Source organism: Spermophilus citellus (genome assembly GCF_964194105.1).
Source record: "Spermophilus citellus genome assembly, chromosome: 4".
NCBI classification, from domain to species: domain Eukaryota; kingdom Metazoa; phylum Chordata; class Mammalia; order Rodentia; family Sciuridae; genus Spermophilus; species Spermophilus citellus.
This window is the reverse complement of record NC_138185.1, coordinates 145341625-145362008: the sequence shown is the minus strand read 5'-3', so window position 1 is coordinate 145362008 and position 20384 is coordinate 145341625. Positions and strand designations below refer to the sequence as shown.

Here is a 20384-nt window from a genome sequence, read left to right as displayed (position 1 = left end):
AAATTGCTTTTCTCTCTGCCTGAAATGCAGGCTTTCCCTTACCATCCTATGCTAAGATTGTGCTGCAGCCTGTTCATATCCACTCACAAGAGACAGTTGTGTGCATCTCTTCTCAAAACAATTTTCACTGTATTCACATAAGTAGTTTGAAATTGGTTATGTGTGAATAATTACCCTACAGAAATTGGCAGATATTATAAATCTGGGATAGGTTGCTTGGTTGGTTTTGATTCTGGAGAGCCTGCTTTAGAAGACACTAATAATTTTGATTAAAGTTGCCCTCCTCCCAATCCCCCCAGTCATGGTCTACCCCAGTACCTGTTACATTATTTTCTTCATTGAATTTAGCACTTCTTGAAATGCTTTTTAAACTTGTATATTTTCTGTCTTCTGCAACTTCAGTATAGGCAGAGTGAAAGCAGGGTCTCATTGCCTTGTCTGCTACTATATCTCCAGAATAGCACCCAGCACATTATAGAAATTTAATAAATATTTGATTTAATTGAATAAATGAATCATTCAGAAGTGGTAATCATTTAAACTGTATCATTCAGTAGCCACTAGAGAAAGAAAGAAATTACATTTTCCTTTTTTTAATAATATTTTTTTATTTTGGAAAATACCAAAGGTATAGAAAAGTGGAATACCTTAATGAACTTCCATAAACCCATTACCCAGCTTTAGCAGCATTTCCAAGCTTTTCACATTTCCACTTATATTTTTCCTACAATATTTTTTTCTCCAGATTTTTTTATTGGTGCATGATAATTATGCAAAATGATGGGATTCATTGTTATATATTTGTACACAATTTAACAATATAATTTGGTTAATTTTGTCCCACAGTACCTCCCCTTTTCTTCTCCTCCTCCTTCTTGATCTTCTTATATTCTACTGGTCTTCCTTATATTTTTATGAGATTCCCCCACCCCCTTTTTTTCCTCTAGCTTCTACATTTGAGAGAAAACATCAGACCCTTGACTTTTTTAAAATATTTTTTTGGTTGTAAATGGACACAATACCTTTATTTTATTTTATTTATTTTTATGTGGTACTAAGGATCAAACCCAGTGCCTCACATGTGGTAGGCAAGTGCTCTACCACTGAGCCACGAGCCCAGCCCTGACCCTTGACTTTCTAAGTCTGGCTTATTTCACTTAACATGTGTTCTCAAGTTCCATTCATTTTCCTTCAAATGGCATAACTTCATTTTATTTATAACTGAATAAAACTCCATTCTGTATATATACCACATTTTCTTTATCCATTCATCCACTGACAGACACCTAGGCTGCTTCCATAATTTGTTGTGAATTGTGCTGCTGTAAATATGGGTGTACATGTATCACTGTAGTATGCTGCCTAGAATATTAAAGAAAATCCCAGACATCAAACGGTTTTACTTATCCCTTTAAAAAATACCTGGTATGTATTAAAATTTCTCTGTTTTGAAAGTATCTTTCTATATTTGAATTGTTTACGTCAGGATCTAGCAAGGTTCACATCTTTTTAAAAAAATTGTTTTCACAATACCTTTATTCTATTTATTCACCACACGCTAGGCAAGCACTCTGCTGCTGAGCTATAGCCCCAGCCCCAAGGTTCACATCTTAATAATTGATTGTTATATCTCAAATCTGTGAGAGTTCACTTTTTTGGTTAATGACATTTGCTGAAGAAATAATATTATTTGTCATGAATTTGATGATTATATCCTTGTGGTAGCATTTATTTAACATGTTCATCCTTTGTGGTGTGTGTGTATGTGTGCATGTGTTTGTGTGCAAGAGAAAACTGGTAGTTAGATGTGCAGGCTTAATTAGATTCAATTTCCATCCTTTTCATAATATAGCATAGGTTGTACAGTGTGCTTTTCATTGTGTTACAGTAAGACATTGTCTTGTCCTACTTTCAGTGGGCTCTGTACTACCCTGGTCCACCAATTGTAAGGTTCTGCCTCAGCCCTTTCCCTAATGATTTTAGCAACTATTGATGATCCTTCCCTAGATCTATTATTTTCAAAGGGGTTGCAAATTATTCTCTTTTTTTCTAAGTCTTATCATTCCATCTATCATAAATTAGCTACAATGCTTCTAAAATGAGGTTTTCTTTTAGCAATTTAGTTATCCTGAAGTACAGTTGGAATAAGAAAGAAAGTGTAATTACTTGATTCTTTCCTTCTACTGTTTTTCAGAGTTCTGTGTTGTTTTCTTAACAACTCTGCAAAGGTGATTAATTTTTTAAAGTATCATTTTGGATACTTCTTGTGTCTGCATTTCAGATCATTTCTTTTTTTTAGTACTTATCCCACTTTTGGCCACTAGGACTCCTTATTTTTCTATTCTCTCCTGCTAGATTATATAACTTTTACACAATAAAAAACAAAGTTAAGGAGATAATCAACACAAATTTTGCTGTCTTGGGCGCTCAGTATTTTTTTTTTTCTTCACAGCTGGTTCATCAAATTTCCACTGAGTGCCTCTTTTAATATTAAAAAAAAAAAAAGTGGAAGAAGCTCCATACATGGTGGCACATGCCTATAATCCCCAGCTACAGGAGGCTGAGGCAGAAGGATGACAAGTTTGAGGCCAGCCTAAGTAACTTAGCAAGACTTGGTTCCAAAATAAAATTTGAAAGGGCTGGGGGTATAGCTCACTGGTAGAGTAATTGCCCATCATGTGCAAGACCCTGGATGCAATACATAGTACCAAAAATAAGCAAATAAGTCAGAGAGCTTTTTCTTTCCTTATTTACAGTAACAGTGTTATTTCAGTTAGCTTTTTTGCTGCGGTGACTAAAAGACCTAACCAGAACAATTGTAAAGGAGGAAAAGTCTGTTTGGGGGCTCATGGTTTCAGAGATCTCAGTACATAGACAGCCGGCTCCATTCCTTGTGACTCCAGGTGAGGCTGAAGATCATGGTGGAAGAATGTGGCAGGGGGAAGCAGCTCACATGATGAGAGAGAGAGAGAGAGAGAGAGAGAGAGAGAGAGAGAGAGACTGACTGACTTCATTCACCAGATACAAAATATATACCCCAAAGGCATGCCCCTAATGACCCACCTCCTCCAGACAACTTTACCAGCCTCAGCTACCATTCACTTAATCCCATCGGAGAATTAATTCATTGATTGGGTTAATGCTGTCATAACCCGATCATTTGTCCTCTAAACCTTACATTGTCTCATACATGAGCTTTTGGGGGACATATCACATCCAAACCATAACAAGTGTGTAAAGTAGCCCAGTACTGTATTGTACATTGAGTAGGCACTTAATATATGTATTTTTTTTCTCATCCTGGAATGAGGCAACTTTAGGAATGAGTCATTATAGGCTAGAATCCTCAAAGTATAGTGTCTCCAAAGGTTTTTTGTTTTTTTTGTTTTTTTTGTATCAAAAAAAGGAATGACCCACATAAGATTTTCTTTTACTCCTTTTGGAAAGATAGCCACATTTTCCATGCAATGCTGATTGAATTCTGTTACATTAAATCTTGTGGGGAGCCATTCTGACACGTGATTGGGTGACTCCCGTTAAGGGCCTGAGGCGCTCTGGCTGTGTCAGAGCTTTCCCGACCCTTTCCTGATGAGAGAGCCCATCCGTGTGGGGGTGTGCATGACCACTGACCCCGGAGACCCAATCACTGACCCTGACCTTGGAGTGCAGCCCCCCCTCAACCTTCATTGATGGAATTCTCCCCTGAATCTCTTGTTCCCCAAATAAAAGGCTACTCCCAGGCGTGTTCGCTCTCTCTCTCTCCTGCTAGCCCAGAGTAATCCTCGCTGCCCTGCTGGGCGGCTGGAGGCGGGAACCAGGGAGGTGAGCCGTCTAGCAATATAAATAAGGTAACTGGTTTGTGTGTTTTATTTCGATCTCTTCTAACTAACTTTATGCCTAGAACCTCATTAATGAAACCACTGCGCAGGCCGCGTGGTAGAAAATCTGAATGTGAAAATTAGTTATATTAATACAGAGGCAACACACAGGTATTTGGTACTGATACTTCTTCAATGCTAATGAGAAACTAACTTGGTTTACCCTTTGTTCCAGATGATGGGCATAAGAAAGCTCGAAATGCTTACCTCAATAATTCCAATTTTGAAGAAGGAGATGAATATTTTGATAAAAACTTGGCACTCTTTGAGGTAATACTTTGGAGAAAACTATGGACAGAGACTTAAGGAACAGAAATTTCAAGATAAGCCATTTTCTGTCCCATTTGGTTTTAAAATAGTACAAACTGGATAATATAATAAACAATGTTAAAATAAAATATAGTAGTTAGGGCTGGGGTTGTGGCTCAGTGGTAGAGCACTTGCCTAGCACATGTGAGGCACTAGGTTCAATTCTCAGCACCACAAAAATAAATCAATAAATAAAGGTATTGTGTTCATCTACAACTAAATTTTTTCTTAAAATACAGTAGTTATTGTTATAATTTGTAATTGTTAATTTTGTCTGTATAATCTAATTGTAGCATGTACCCATTAAATCACATTTCTATGAAGTAAGGGAGAAAAGTCACATGAAGAATGTTGCAATCTAGCTATTCTATGATTTAAATATTTACATTAGAATAATTTTCTAAGTATAAAGCAGTGTATTTCTTAATGCTGTTTGAGGAAAGTGTTATTTATCTTATAATTAATCAAAACCACTGAGGAAGAGGCTGTAAGTTAAGGAGGACCTATATGTCCTCTTAACAAATAACTGTATATATTTGGAGGGTAAAAATATGATATTTTGATTTATTGGGAAGTGTTTTAATCAAGCTAATTAACATGTCCATCACCTTATACACTTATTTTTTGTAGTACAAACCTTGAAATTTTTTAAAGTTATTTTGAAATATATATTATTATTAACTGTAGTTACCATGTTGTGTAGTAGATCTGAAAACATTCCTTCTGTCTAACTGAACCTTTATGCCTTACCCTATGACTAACATCTCCCTCTTCTGCCCTCAGCCTCTGGTAGTCACCATTCTACTCTATAAGTTCAACTTTTTTAGATTATGCATATAAGTAAGGTCATGTGGTATTTGTCTTATTTCACTTAGCATAATGAAAAGGACTTAGATAAGATTATCTAAGATAAAATGTAATCTAATTATATTTTTACTATATGTCTTATAGGTTAAGGACAAACGTTTGTGATTAAACAAAATATTCACCTCAGACCTTTGTTTGAAGGAAGCTGAAAGGAAATACTATTTTAAAAAAATATATTAAGAGATATGACACTTGAATCACTGTCCAAAGCCAGACAAAGGTGGTGGTAGAATAATTACCATATGGCTGGGGATATAGCTCAGTGGTAGAGCATTAGCTTAGCATGCACGAGACCATGGGTTCCATCCCTAGCACAGCAAATAAATAAATAAATAAACAAATAAATAAATAAATTGATAGTAATTGCTATAAATGTTAGTAGCCCCCACAAAAGGGGGTGTTATAGTTAAGGATCATATTACCAATATTCTTTTCTAGGTTGCATTATTTTGTTTGCACTGTAGATAAAGTTTCATAGCTACTATAAAGAATAATGAGTTTTCATTTAAGAGTGTTATATGTAGGGGATTGAGGGTATAGCTCAATGTTACAGCACTTGCCTAGCAAGCATGTGGTCCTGGGTTTGATCACCAAAACCACAAAATAAAATAAAAATTTCTAAGCATAAAACAGCATGGAGTTTCTTCAAATATTAAAAATAGAATTCTTACATGATCTAGCAATTCCACTTCTGGGTATATATTCCAAAGGAAATGAAATCATTATGCCAAAGAGATATCTGCACTCCCTATTCATTATAGTATTATTCACAATAGCCAAGATATGTAATCAACTCTTAAGTATTCTCAATGGACAAATGGACAGAGAAAATATGGTATACATACACAATGTAATAGTTTTCTATTTACTTAAAAAAGAAGGAAATCCTGTCGTTGGTCACATGGATGAATCTGGAGAACCTTATATTAAATAAAATGAGCCATGCACAGATAGACAAATACTACATAATGTCTATTTATACAATACTACTTAATGTGGAATCTGAAAAAGTCAAACTCATAAAAGTACAAAACAGAATGGTAGTTACCTGGGGCAGAGATAGGACTGACAGGGAAATGTTAGTCATAGAGTATAAAGTTTTAGTGAGACAGGAGGAATAAGTTTTTCAGATTAGTTTATATAACATTATGACTATAGTAAATATATTCTCAAAAATTACTCAAGAGGGCTGGGGCTGTAGCTCAGTGGCAGAGCACTTGCTTAGTATATGTAAGGCACTGAGTTTGATCCTAAGCACCATATAAAAAAATAAATAAAATAAAGGCATTCTGTCCATCTACAACTAAAAAAAAAAAAAACTTTTAAAAAAAATTTCTCAGATTTTAAATGGTCTCACCACAAAAAAAATAATATTTGAGGCAATGTATATGCTAAGTAGCTTGATTTAATCTTTTCACAATGTATGCACATTTCAAAACATGTTACCCATAAGTACATAAAATTTTAATTTATCCCTTAAAAAACAATTTTATAAGGATTTAGTGACCTGATTAAATACTGATTTTTGTTTTTATTTTTTGTGGTGCTGGGTGACCAAACCCTGGGCCTTGAACATGCAAGGCAAGTACTCTTATCACTGAGCTACATTTTCCAGCTCCTTTGTGATCTTTTAAATATGAGGGACAAATAGTTTCATTAATAAATTTTCTTAAAATATTTACATGTGAAATATTTTCTCATTTACTTTGCAGTTTTATGGTCGAAAGTTTATTTTGATCCTTATTGTCAGTGTTCTTCACAACTCATTTCTTCCATATTTCTGACTTTACAGGAAGAAATGGACACCAGACCGAAAGTATCTTCTCTCCTTAACCGCATGGCCAATTACACTAATCTAACACAAGGAGCAAAGGAACATGAAGAAGCAGAAAACATCACTGAGGGGAAAAAGAAGCCCACCAAGGTGAGGCCTTGGAATAACAAGGATAAATTTTAAAAGCCCTATACATAAGAAAGGGGGAAAGATCCATGGCATCATTCTGTGTTCAATAATTATTTATTAAATGCTTGATATATGATCAGAACTATTCTGGGCACTGTTGTCAGCACAGGCAGTACATGTGGTGTCCCTGCTGTTATGTAGGGAGATAGTCCTTAAACTGTTGTAACTCTGTTAAAGTATATTACATATTAAGTGTTGATTAATGCTTTTTAAAGTTTAATTAAGGTTACAGAGACTAAGACTGATAAAGGAGCCAGACAGATGAGTTTGCTAATTGAGGTAAGCTGGACAGAGAAAGTCCTTCTGAGAAGGTGATATTTGAACAGAGACCTAACTAATATGAGGGAATGAGCCATGTGGGAGCGAATAGCATATCAAGTGTGTCCACACCCATCTGCCAAAGCCATCTATCTGTAGTGAAGCATTTTTTAAATACTAGATACCAGTTTTTCTTAAATATGAGACAATATGTATAATTTAACATTCTAATTGTTCAGCTCTTTGAAAGGTATAAAATGATCTTCATTTTTCCATCTGTTTCATTTTCTAACTACTATAATGAATTTTACCCAATTCGAAAGGATTTCCATGAGGACATTATTCCGTTTTTAAATGAAAAGAGAAATCTAACAGCTCTAAAGAACAGAAATTTTTAAATTGTTGAGGGCCACATTCCTGAATATAATAAACACATGAGAACCTAGGCAAAATAAAAATGTATATCTCTAAGAATATTAGAAATACAGTGACAGACTTTTCTAGAGATTTATATGTGCCTTTTTGAAGATATTACTTAAATTTATTATCTCTGCTTTAAGATAAACATGGTCATTAGGAAGCAAGTTTTTATAGAAAAGATTAAAAAATAAAATGGTAGCAAATTGCATAAAAGAAAAGTAAAAGAATAAGAACATCTCATGGCTGACTATATAATTTTTCTTTTGTCTATATCTTTCTTTCCAGACTCCCCAAATGGGTACTTTCATGGGTGTCTACCTCCCATGTCTACAAAACATTTTTGGAGTAATTCTCTTTCTACGCCTTACATGGGTGGTGGGCACAGCTGGAGTTCTTCAGGCATTTGCAATTGTCCTTATCTGCTGCTGCTGTGTAAGTCCTACATTGGCTTTTGGAGGTCACTTAGAGCACTTCGAGTTCTCAGGAGTATATGCACTTGACTTCTTTGGGAATAAAATAAAGAATACTTGGAAAGAATCATGATCTCAACAGTAGGGATTATTCTGATATTAAATGATTTTCATTTATTTACTGTCTGTTATTCACCGATGTACTAGAAATTACAAAACAAAACCTCAAGTGGAAGTAGAAGATAAAAGTCCCTATCTTCAAAGAATTCAGAATCTAAATAATTGGAGCTTAATAACACAAAAGTTTTGACAGAAGATGTTTTAGAAAACATCTTCTTTGATGAACCATTCCAATATGTCCTGAAAAAAAATATTGACAATTATTTGAGTGGGGGTGAGGTGTATCTGGTTTGGGTTTGGTTTAGTTTTGAAGTCTCTTCCAAAAGGGAAGAGACTTTCCTAGAAATTCAGTTGTTCTTTCCAGGTCTTCTTTCCTTCTATATTGAGAACATCCTGATCTTCCACTAACTTAAACTCCTATTTTTATGTATCCCAGCCATACTTATCAATTTTATTATAGGTTTCTACTGTTGTCTTTTATTCCTGTCACCATTATGCCCTCCCAGTGCATCATGATTAGCTGAGTAGTTGAGTATTATACAAAGCAGGTTAAGTGGATATAGTCCATATCATTAATAACTTAATGGTACTACCTTTTTTTTCTTTTCAGTTTCACAGACTTGAAATGTCAATACCATATTTTTGACTCCTAGGTTGCCTTTTATATCTAATCAGCTACAAAGAGCAATCACTCTCTTAAATTTCTTAGGTGCAACCCTTCCTTTTCATTTACACTACCACCATTGCAGTTTTATCCCTCACTTAACTTCTGCAGTAGCCTACTAACCAGTCCCTCTGCCTCCAGGTACTCCCTATCTGCAGGCCATTCTACATTCTGCTACTAGGTAATGTTTTTAATCAGTTCTTAGATGCTCAAAAAGTTTTCGTCAGTTCTTTTTTATTGACTGTTGTTCTTGGTATCATAGCTACAAAATAGCTTGGTATCATAGCTGTAGTCAGGTTCTAAGCTATTTTCCAAAATTTTTTCCACAGTAAATTCTTTTTAATTTACTCTCTTGAATTTGCTATGTAGGCTTTGTTTTCTGTTTAATTAGGAGATCCAGGGTGGGATCAGTTGTTCTTAATAGCATCTTATCTACTGAGTACAATGTTAAGGACATATTAACTGTACATGCCAAATAACAGTAGTGTGATTAGTGTAATGAGTTGAATGAGTTGAACCATATTGTCGAATTTCCAAACTATTAGGTATACAGCAACTTCTCCCATAAAAGTAAAAATAGTTAAATGTTTAATACATGCCCTGAGGGCTATAGATAGGAAAGTATTATAGAAATTTCAGTCTTGCCCCATAACAATATTCTTTCTCTTTCTCTACAGACAATGTTGACTGCTATCTCCATGAGTGCTATTGCCACTAATGGAGTAGTGCCAGGTCAGTAGGCCAAGCTTGGATTTCAGTGATTGTTGGTGATTACTGTATGCATAAAGCCAGAGGTGCAAACTTCCAAGGAACAGAATATTCTTTAGGCTGTTGTCCTATACTACAATAGAGTTAACAGTCTACAGGTCATAGAAACTAATACTGTTTGACCTTAGGGTACCTTCTTTAAAATTTATTTTCTAGACAGTTGCTTTAATTTATTAGACAATCTCATATCTGAAGTAAAATCCCTGATTTCTTCTTTATGCTGGCATTAGATGTCAATATATATCCTACAATCAAGGCTTTGTCTATTACTTCCCTCTAGCAAATCTTTTTTTTTTTTTTCACATTTAGGATTTTCAAAAGCTTGAGACATTTGAAGGATCATGTGTATGTTTATTGTTCCTATTTATAACTTTTTATATTCCTTTTACTAATACTTTCTCTTTATCCTGTTCATCTTCTATTTTGTCTTTTAGCTGGGGGCTCATACTTTATGATTTCCCGGGCACTAGGTCCCGAGTTTGGCGGGGCTGTTGGCCTCTGCTTTTATCTTGGTACCACATTTGCAGCAGCCATGTACATCCTTGGTGCCATTGAAATTTTTCTGGTAAGTAATGTCTTAACTTGTAGTCTACAGTATAGAAAAGTTATAGATTTGGGCTTATTTTGTTATTCAGTATCAGTGTTTTAAGACATCAGTTATAGAAATCAATGAGGTGGTTACTAGCTCATTTCTTGGTTCTCACTATGAATAGGAGGCAGAAAAGTTGAGGTATCCTTTGCTGGCTTATCCCTTCCCTCCACTTGATCACTGCCACTCTGCTGCCTGAGTCAAGGAGTTAATGTCTAATTAATTAATTGAAACAGGAGGCAAAACAGTGCCAATGGGGAAATAGTAAAATGCAGCTTTTTAAATATATATATAATAAATATATTAAATATATATAAATAAATAAAAATATATCTCCCAGTGAAATAAAATGTTTCAATTTCTCTATTCACTGAGACATATTTTTTTATTTACAGTAATGACAGAAGAAGCAGGATTCAAAATAAAAATTATTTTATATATTCCTTTGAATAAAAAATATCAATTTGTTCCTTTTTTCCATTTGGAAATATAATTATTCAAGGAAAAAAAATTCATGATATCCCACTTCTGTAGGCATTTTAGATCCAAATAGGAATTAAGCTAATTCTCCAGTCATTTTTTGTTTTAGCTTTGCTTTTCCTTCAGGTCTTTTATGTGATTATTTCGAAATGACCTCATTTTCTACTTTTTTTGGTCTACCAGGTATATATCGTCCCCCGGGCTGCCATCTTTCGCAGTGATGATGCACTCAAGGAATCAGCAGCCATGCTAAATAACATGCGTGTCTATGGCACAGCCTTTTTGGTCCTCATGGTATTGGTGGTTTTCATCGGCGTACGCTATGTGAACAAGTTTGCCTCACTTTTCCTGGCCTGTGTCATTGTGTCCATTTTGGCCATCTACGCTGGAGCCATCAAGTCTTCTTTTGCCCCACCACACTTCCCGTATGTCTGTCTCTTGGCCGAGTCATCATGGGTAGTCATTGACAGTATCTGATGATGTGATAATTTAAATCAGAATTTCATGGAGTCACCTGAGATTTCTCTGTTGGCCCAGTTATCTGTCAGGAAGCCTCCCAGAAAATTAAGTCCTGTTGATCATCTTCCTTATGCCTAAGCATAAAATTAGCAGATATGGTCATCATTCAAATAAATATTAGGTTTTCTTCACAATAGTAGTGATTGCACGTATTTGAACTATTCATGAAGGACTTTAAAAGTGTAGTCATTGCCAGCAAACTTTAAGGTATTTAATTTTGTTGAAAAATCAATAGTCAAAAGAACTCTAAATTGTTTAATTAATTAATTTTTTATCCTATCTTAGAATAAATTCCTGCTAAGAATTTATAGTTATAAAATAAACAGAGCCAGGAATAGTAGCACTCTCCTATAATCACAGCGACTTGAGATGCTGAGGCAGAAAGATCACAAGTTTGAGGGTATTTGTAATCTTATTTTTTTGAAAATAATTTGAAAAATTATCTGGATGCTCTAGAAATCAAACTCCTTAGTTCTATGTTGATTTAACAAGATTACAGAAAAATTAGGGTTTTTTTAACTCTTTTTTTTCTGAACACAATATCTTTATTTTCATATGGTGTTGAGGATTGAATGCAGTGCCTCACACATGCAAGGCAAGCGCTCTACCACTGAGCTACAACCTCAGCCCCCCAAAATTGCTTTTATATGTTGAAAAAAAAATAAAAACAGGTCCAGTGAAGTTAATGACTTTGCCCCCAAAATAATTAATGTCAGAGCAAGAAAACAAACCTGATTTCCCAACTTTGGTCCAGTATTCCTTCTGTGTCATGCTATATGATGTCAGTTTCCATCAAGAAATTTTCTTCTGTTTATTAGGTACTATGAAATAGCTAAAGATCTTTTTTAGAGGCATAGAAGTTCTAAAGGCAATATTATTCTGCATCTTACCTTGGGAAATTTCATTTTGCCTCAGGTTATCCTTTGGGGTTTCTTAACCCATCTTTTTTGGTTAATAAAAAAGTCATAATACATGGTATTTTCTTTAAAATCCAGCAAAACAAAATGAAAAACCTAGAGAAATACCTAAAACAAAACTGGGGACTGTTGAGAGTTGTTGAATTTGAGTAACAGGTATATGGAAGTGTGTGTGTGTGTGTGTGTGTGTGTGTGTGTGTGTGTGTAATCACTTTGTAGTTTTTAAAAGTTCTACCTAATAGGTATTTTAACCATGGGTATATTTATTCTTTATTTGTATTAATTTTTCTGAATAGAAAAAAAGTAAATTAGAAGGGAAGAAAAAATATTTATATTACCTTTAAATATCCTCACTCCCACTGGGTCTAGGCTTATGTTCAAAAACAGTTTTCTCTTAGGCCACAGAGGGATGTGCTTTTTAATTTTAGACAACCTGTCTTCCTCACAACCATAACCAGAAGGTTTAACGTTTCCAAGAGGATGTTAAGAATTTAAGACTTTACTAAGCGAAAAATGAAAAGAAAAAAAAAAAAGACCATTTTAAAAATAAGAATGAAAAGATTCTAGGATTCTTTCTGATTTAACAATTGATTTGTAGCCTAACATTTTTTGGAAGATGAGTCAGCATAGTGTCTTCTGATTGTTCTTGTTTGAGTTGTATCACTGCCACCAATCACTTGTATGACCTTGGGCAAAATATTGTATTGCCTTAAACTTCAGTTCCTCCATCCACAGAACAGAAATATTAATACATTGCAAGATCCCTATAAGGATTATTTGGTGGTAACTATAAGTCATCATTTACAGTGCTACTCAATAAATATCATTTCCTCTCCTACCTATGACAGAATAAGCTCTCACTACTGAGATTTTTTTTCCCCTTTACTGACCTGTTTCCTTTTTAAAAAATGTGTGTGTGAGTTTTCTTGTTGATCTTCTCCCCATTTGTTTTCACTTAGGGTTTGCATGCTGGGTAATCGTACCCTTTCATCAAGACACATTGATGTTTGCTCTAAGACCAAGGAAATTAACAATATGACGGTACCATCAAAGTTGTGGGGATTCTTCTGTAACTCAAGTCAATTTTTCAATGCTACCTGTGATGAATACTTTGTTCACAATAATGTCACTTCAATCCAGGGCATTCCTGGGTTGGCTAGTGGTATAATTACAGGTAAGTTAGTGGGTTGTTAGACATGTTTTTATTCTTCTCTTAGGAAAATAGACTTTCTCTCATGTTATATTCTTTTATTGTCCATGAAGACATAGGGCCATGATGGGACTTCCTGTCTTAAGCTCTCAGCACACAGCTCTTAATTCAATATATTTCTACTTTCCTCTTAGAAAAATTGTCTTAAGACTCCCTTGCAAAGTGTTATCTATTAAAATATATGTCCCTCTGAGGACAGAGATGACTAAAATATTTTGTGTATATTCTCTGTCTGCTGTCTGTGTCTCTGTCTTTCTGTCTCTCTCTCTCTCTGCTTCTGGCTCTCTTTGAGACAGGGTCTTGCTATGTTGTGCAGTCTGGCCTCCAACTTCTAGGCTCACATGTTCCTCCTGAATCGATCTTCTCTGTAGCTGGGGCTACAGGCACATGCCACCACACCCAGCTTTGTGTATTCCTGAAAAATTGCCAGTGTTCCCCCTGCAGTGACAGTTAAAATAGAACTGTTTTAATGTCACTACATCTACACATGTGTTTTCCTAACTCAGCTAAATTCTCAAAACTCTCGTTAAGTGACATCTACTTTAAATGTTTGGTTCATGAATTCTTTGCACGTTAAACAAGCTCACACTAAAGTGTTAGAAATAGTATTGATAACTAATAAAAAAAGAATAATGGACTTTGTGAGATGTTCAGTTTGACTGCATTGTTGCATCAAAGCATTTTGTCAAGTTATATTTAAATTAAGTGAGAAAAGGCATTATGTTTTTATTTATGTGTATTTTATTCTGCGGTGTTTATTTATATGCTGAAATTTAAGAAACAGTCAGCCCTTTTAAAACTTTGATAAGGGGATGGGGTTGTGGCTCAGTGGCAGATTGCTTGCCTGGCATGTGTGAGGCACTGGATTTGATTCTAAATAAATAAATACTATATGAAAGCAAAGTCTGATTTTTAATATTGTTTGAGTAGGAAATTACCTAATTATATTCTTACCATACTGCTGTTGCCTATATTCTCTTTTTTTCCCACTGCAGAGAATCTTTGGAGTAATTATCTACCCAAGGGAGAGATTATTGAAAAACCCTCAGCCAAATCATTTGATGTCTTGGGAAGTTTAAATCATGAGTATGTTCTTGTTGATATTACCACCTCCTTCACACTCCTAGTGGGGATCTTCTTTCCCTCTGTCACAGGTAAGCAGATACACTGTTTTATATATTAAAAGCTGTCAGACCTACAGAGTGATTTTTTTTTCCTAAGGAGACAGAATTATATTTTCAAGGTTCCTCAATTTGCCTTTGTCTTGGGTATTAATATGAATATCAAGGTTTCCAGGAGCTGAAGAAATTAACTTGGGCTTTCCCCCCACTCTAAAAGGTATCATGGCTGGTTCTAATAGATCTGGAGATTTGAAAGATGCTCAGAAGTCTATTCCCATTGGAACTATCCTTGCCATCCTGACTACGTCCTTTGTCTGTATCCTTTTCATGAGTCTTAGAGGAACATCCAGTAGAAGTAGGACAATCAGTGCTTTTCAGTGAATAAAATTATCTCCTTCTATGACCTCACTAATTACTAGATGATCTACCTACCTTATGTGAAAAATTCAAGAAGAATTTTATAGGGTTAGTATATTTAGCCACTCATTTTATTGATAGGAAAAATAATACTGAGTGTCTACTTCTTATCTGATGTTAGAAGATAAACAGCAGTTTCCTTGACTAAGTGTGGTAGATTTAAGCAACGTTATCCTTTTTGGTGCGTGTATTGAAGGTGCTGTTCTCAGAGACAAGTGAGTAGTTAATTTCTTTGTAATAATCATATGTCTCTTCTATGACATCTGATCATCCAACAGAGCTCCAAGACAGTTGTAATCTCAAAAATACAACCAAAGGTATAAATCATGACTAACAATAAGAAAATGTATGTATTGAATTGTAAGTTAAGACCACTAATAGCACACTTGCCTAACGTGTGCAAGAACCCTGGGTTCTAATCCCCAGCACTTAAAAGAAAATATATGCATTGGGCTGAGGATGTGGTTCAAGTGGTAGCGCGCTCGCCTGGCATGTATGCGGCCCGGGTTCGATCCTCAGCACCACATACCAACAAAGATGTTGTGTCCGCCAAGAACTAAAAAATACATATTAAAAAAAAAAATCTCGGGCTGGGGATGTGGCTCAAGCGGTAGCGCGCTCGCCTGGCATGCGTGCGGCCCGGGTTCGATCCTCAGCACCACATACCAACAAAGATGTTGTGTCCGCCGAGAACTAAAAAATAATAAATATTAAAAAATTCTCTCTCTCTCTCTCTCTCTCTCTCTCTCCTCTTTCACTCTCTCTTTAAAAAAAAATCTCTCTCTCTCTCCCCCTCTCTCACTCTCTCTTAAAAAAAAAAAGAAAATATATGCATATAGTTTCCCAAACTATTAGTGAATAATAAGGACCAGTGTGTTATAAATATGTGTGATGCAATGAATATCACTCTTCAAAAAAAGCAGTGAATTTGCCTGAATAAGTATTTCCTTATACAGTTTAAAAACTGTTGGGAAAACAGTCCAGAAAAGTATGGAAGAGCAAATAAAACAAAACAACTTTGAAGTGTCTAGCATTTCCTTTGTGAGATAATTGTTTGTCATTTTAAATAAAAGCTGTTAATTTTTTCTTTCCTCTGTGAATGCTGCTGTTTTGTTGTTGCCATCTTTTTCTCTTCTCTAAAACAGTGTTTTTGCCAGATAATTCTAAGCAAATATTTCCTTGAAACCTGCTGCTTCTCATGTTTCCCATCTTGGTTAATAGCTTCCCCTTTCACCTCTCTCTCAAGACAGAAATCTAGGTGTCATCCTAGGCTTTTGCCATTAATTCCCTCATTCAGGTGGTTTCTAAGCCCTGTAAATTCCACCCTTTCACTTTAACTGGTCTCATTATTTTCCCTATTCTGTATTCCCATCACTTTGTACTGGCCTTCAGGATTTTTGGCCTATGTTATTTTAATAATCTCCCTTTCAGTTTTACTGCCTTCTAATCAGTCTTTCACACTGCTAGTAGGACAATTTTTCTAAAGCACAAAATTTGTTCACGTAAATCTCCTTGCTTAGAGCTTGCCAAGTCCCCTTAAACTCTATCACTTTGATGAACTGGACTCACTTCTGTAGTCCTAGCTGCTCGGAAGGCTAAGGCAGGGGATCAAAAGTTCTAGGCCAGCCTGGCAATTTAGAGAAACCCTGTCTCAAAAAATCTTACTGGATTAAAGGTGTACCGAGGGGTAGAGTGTTTGCCTGGTAAATGTGAGGTCCTGGGTTCAGTCCCTAATACTGCAAAAAATAATTTTAAAAGACAAACACCACTTTGATTTGTACCTTTGCACCTCTTTCTGCTCTTACCTCTCACCATTCCTTCATAAGCTCCCTATGCTCTAGTCGTAATTTAGAGTTAAATGTGCTTTATTGTTTCAGATCTCTGTATATATACACCTTTTTCTAATCTGTTTCCTTTGCTTAAAATCAAGTATCCCGTGCCCAATTTCATCACTGTTGTTCAACATAGTCCTTGAAACTCTAGCCAGAGCAATTATGCTAAACAAGGAAATTAAAATGATACACATAGAAAAGAAGAGTTCAAATTATCTTTGTTTTATATTTAAAAGACCCAAAAACTTCCACCAGAAGACTTCTAGAATTCACAAATGAATTCAGCAAAGTAGCAGGATACAAGAGCAACACCAATAAATCAATCACATTCTTAGACTCCAACGATGAATCTCCTGAAAGAGAAATTAAGAAAACTGTCCCATTCACAATAGCCTCAAAAAAAATGCTTGGGAATCAATCTAACAAAAGAGATGAAAGGCCTCTGCAATGAAAATTACAGAATACTAAAGAAAAACTGAAGAAGACCTTAGAAGATAGAAAGATCTCCCATGTTCTTGGATAGGCAGAATTAATATTGTCAAAATGGCCATACTACCAAAAGCACTATACAGATTTAATGCAATTCCTATTAAAATTCCAATAACATTCTTAATAGAAAAAGCAGTCATAAAATTTGTTGAGAAAAACAAGAGGCCCAGAATAGCCAAAGCAATCCTTAGCAAGAAAAGTGAAGTAGAAAGCATCATAATACTAGACCTTAAATTATATTACAAAGCTATAAACAGCATAGTTTTGGTACCAAAACATACATAAAGACCAGTGGTACAGATTAGAAGCAGAGATAAACCCACATAAATACAGTTATCTCATACTACATAAATGTGCCATAAACATACATTGGAGAAAAAGATAGCCTCTTCAACAAATAGTGCTGGAAAAACTGGAAATCCATAGTATGTACTAGAATGAAATTGAATCCTTATCTCTGACACCCTGCACAAAACTCAGCTCAAAGTGGATCAAAGACCTAGGAATTAGACCAGAAACCCTGTGCCTACTAGAAGAAAATGTAGATCCACGTCTCCATCATGTCAGTTTAGGAACTGAATTCTTCAGCAAGACTTGGAATGGAATCACCATTTGACCCAGTTATCCCATTCCTGGGTATATACCAAAAGGACTTAAAAGCAGCATACTATAGTGACACAGCCAAATCAATGTTTATAGCACCCCAATTCACAGTAGCTAAGCTATGGAAACAACCTAGATGCTCTTTAACAGATGAATGGGTAAGAAAATGTGGTATATATATACAATGGAATATTACTAAGCCATAAAGAAGAATGCGATTATGGCATTTGCTGGTAAATGGATGGAACTGGAGACTATGATACTAAGTAAAATAAGCCAATCCCCCCCCAAAAAAAAACAAAGGCCGAGTGTTCTCTCTGATATGCAGATGCTAACACACAAGTGTGGGGGTAGAATTTCATTGGATTAGACTAAGAGGAATGAAAGGAAGGGAGAATATGGGACTAGGAAAGACAGTAGAATAAATTGGACATAACCTTCCTGTGTTCATATGTAAATACACAACCAGTGTAACTCCACATCATGTACAACCACAAGAATGGGAAGTTGTACTCCATGTGGGTATAATATATCTAAATATACTCTACTGTCATGTATATCTAAACAGAAGGGCTGGAGTTGTAACTCAGTGGTAGAGCACTTGCCTAGCATGTGTGAGGCCCTGCGTTGGATTCTCAGCACTACATATAAATAAATGAATAAAATAAAGGTCCATCAAATCTAAAAAAATTAATAGATAAATAAAACCAAGCAGGTCATACCTTTATATAAATAAATAAATAAATAAATAAAAAGAAAAAATTTAAAATCCCTTCAAAAAAAAAAAAAAACAGCATGATACTGGCATCAAAACAGGAAGAACACCAATGGAATAGAAAACAAACCCACTTCAGTACAGTTATCTGATACTAGATAAAGGTGCTAAAAACATACATTGGAGAAAAGATAGCCTTTAAAAAAAAAAAGAACAATTGATGCTGGGAAAACTGGAAATCCATAAGTAGAAGAATGAAATTTAACCCTTTTCACCCTGCACAAAATGGAACTCAAAGTGGATCAAAGATCTAGGAATTAGATAGAAACCCTACACCTGCTAGAAAAAAATGTGGGCCCAGTACTTCAACATGTTGGCTCGGGAACTGACTTCCTTGACAAGACTCCTAGAGCCCAAAAAATAAAATCAAAAGTCAGTCAAATTAAAAAAGCTTCAAAGCAAAGGAAACAGTGCAAAGAGAAAGCTAACAGAATGGGAGAAAATCTTTGCCACCTGCTCCTCAAGTAGGGCACTAATATCCAGGATATATACAAAGAACTCAAAAGAGCACCAAAAATTCCCCAGATAACCCACTTAATAAATGGGCAAAGGAACTAAACAGACATTTCTCAAAAGAAGAAATGCAGATGGTCAACAAATATATGAAAAAATATTCAACATCTCTAGAAATTAGAGCAATGCAAATTAACACTACCCTGAGATTTCATCTCACTCCAGTCAGAATGGTGATTATCAAGTAGGCAAAGAGTAATGAAGGGAAAGGATAAGGGATAGGATAGGGGAAAACAGTGGGATAAATCTGACCAAATTTGAAAAGGGATCTAAGTGGTGAAGTGCCCCTGAGTTCAATTCCCCAGTATAAAACAAAAAGGGAAAAAAAAAGTGCAGGGCTGGGGTTGTGGCTCAGTGGTATAATGCTTGTCTTACATGTGTGAGGCACTGGGTTCAATCCTCAGCACCACATAAAAGAATAAAAAATAATAATAAAGTTATAAAAAATCATACACAAAATTTCTCACAGTAATAGTATTTTATTTATTTTTATTCTTTTTTTTTTTTTTTTAGTTTTATGTGGACACAATATCTTTATTTTAGATTGTGGTACTGAGGATCAAACCCAGTGCCTCAAGCATGCTAGGCAAGGACTCTACCACTGAGCCACAACCCCAGACCTATTTTTATTCTTTTAAAAAAATTTTTTAGTTGTAGATGGACACAGTACCTTTATTATATTTATTTATTTTTATATGGTCCTGAGGATCAAACCCAGTACCTCACGTGTGCAAGGCAGGCGCTCTGCCACAAAGCCACAATCCCAGCCCAGTAATAGTATTTTTTTATTATTTATATATGACAGCAGAATGCATTACAATTCTTATTACACATTTAGAGCATAATTTTTCCTATCTCTGGTTGTATACAAAATATATTCACATCAATTCATGTTTTCATACATGTACTTTGGATAATAATGACCATCACATTCCACCATCATTTCTAACTCCATGCCCCCTCTTCCTTCTCTTCCAACCCCTCCGCCTTATCTAGAGTTCGTCTATTCCTCCCATGCTCCCCCTCCCTACCCCTCTATAAATTAGCCTCCTTATATCAGAGAAAACATTCAGCATTTTGTGATTGGCTAACTTCACTTAGTATGAACAGACACTTCTCAGAAGATATACAATCAATCAACAAATACATGAAAAAAATGTTCATCATCGCTAGCAGTTAGAGAAATGCAAATCAAAACCATTCTAAGATTTCATCTCACTCCAGTCAGAATGGCAGCTATTATGAAGACAAACAACAATAAG

The 20384-nt window shown here is 35.2% G+C and overlaps 1 protein-coding gene across 3 annotated transcripts in view; it reads left to right on the top strand.

Moving 5' to 3' along the window:
• SLC12A6 (solute carrier family 12 member 6) overlaps positions 1-20384 on the top strand; it is a 98094-nt gene that overhangs the window by 60342 nt on the left and 17368 nt on the right. For all 3 annotated transcript variants that reach the window (XM_081288849.1, XM_081288848.1, XM_081288850.1), the window contains 10 exons: positions 4054-4148; positions 6847-6978; positions 7981-8127; positions 9567-9621; positions 10092-10222; positions 10910-11151; positions 13122-13336; positions 14368-14526; positions 14711-14809; positions 15068-15125. In XM_081288849.1, the coding sequence (XP_081144975.1) occupies positions 4054-4148; positions 6847-6978; positions 7981-8127; positions 9567-9621; positions 10092-10222; positions 10910-11151; positions 13122-13336; positions 14368-14526; positions 14711-14809; positions 15068-15125 (1333 nt within the window). The remainder of the gene's footprint in view (positions 1-4053; positions 4149-6846; positions 6979-7980; positions 8128-9566; positions 9622-10091; positions 10223-10909; positions 11152-13121; positions 13337-14367; positions 14527-14710; positions 14810-15067; positions 15126-20384) is intronic.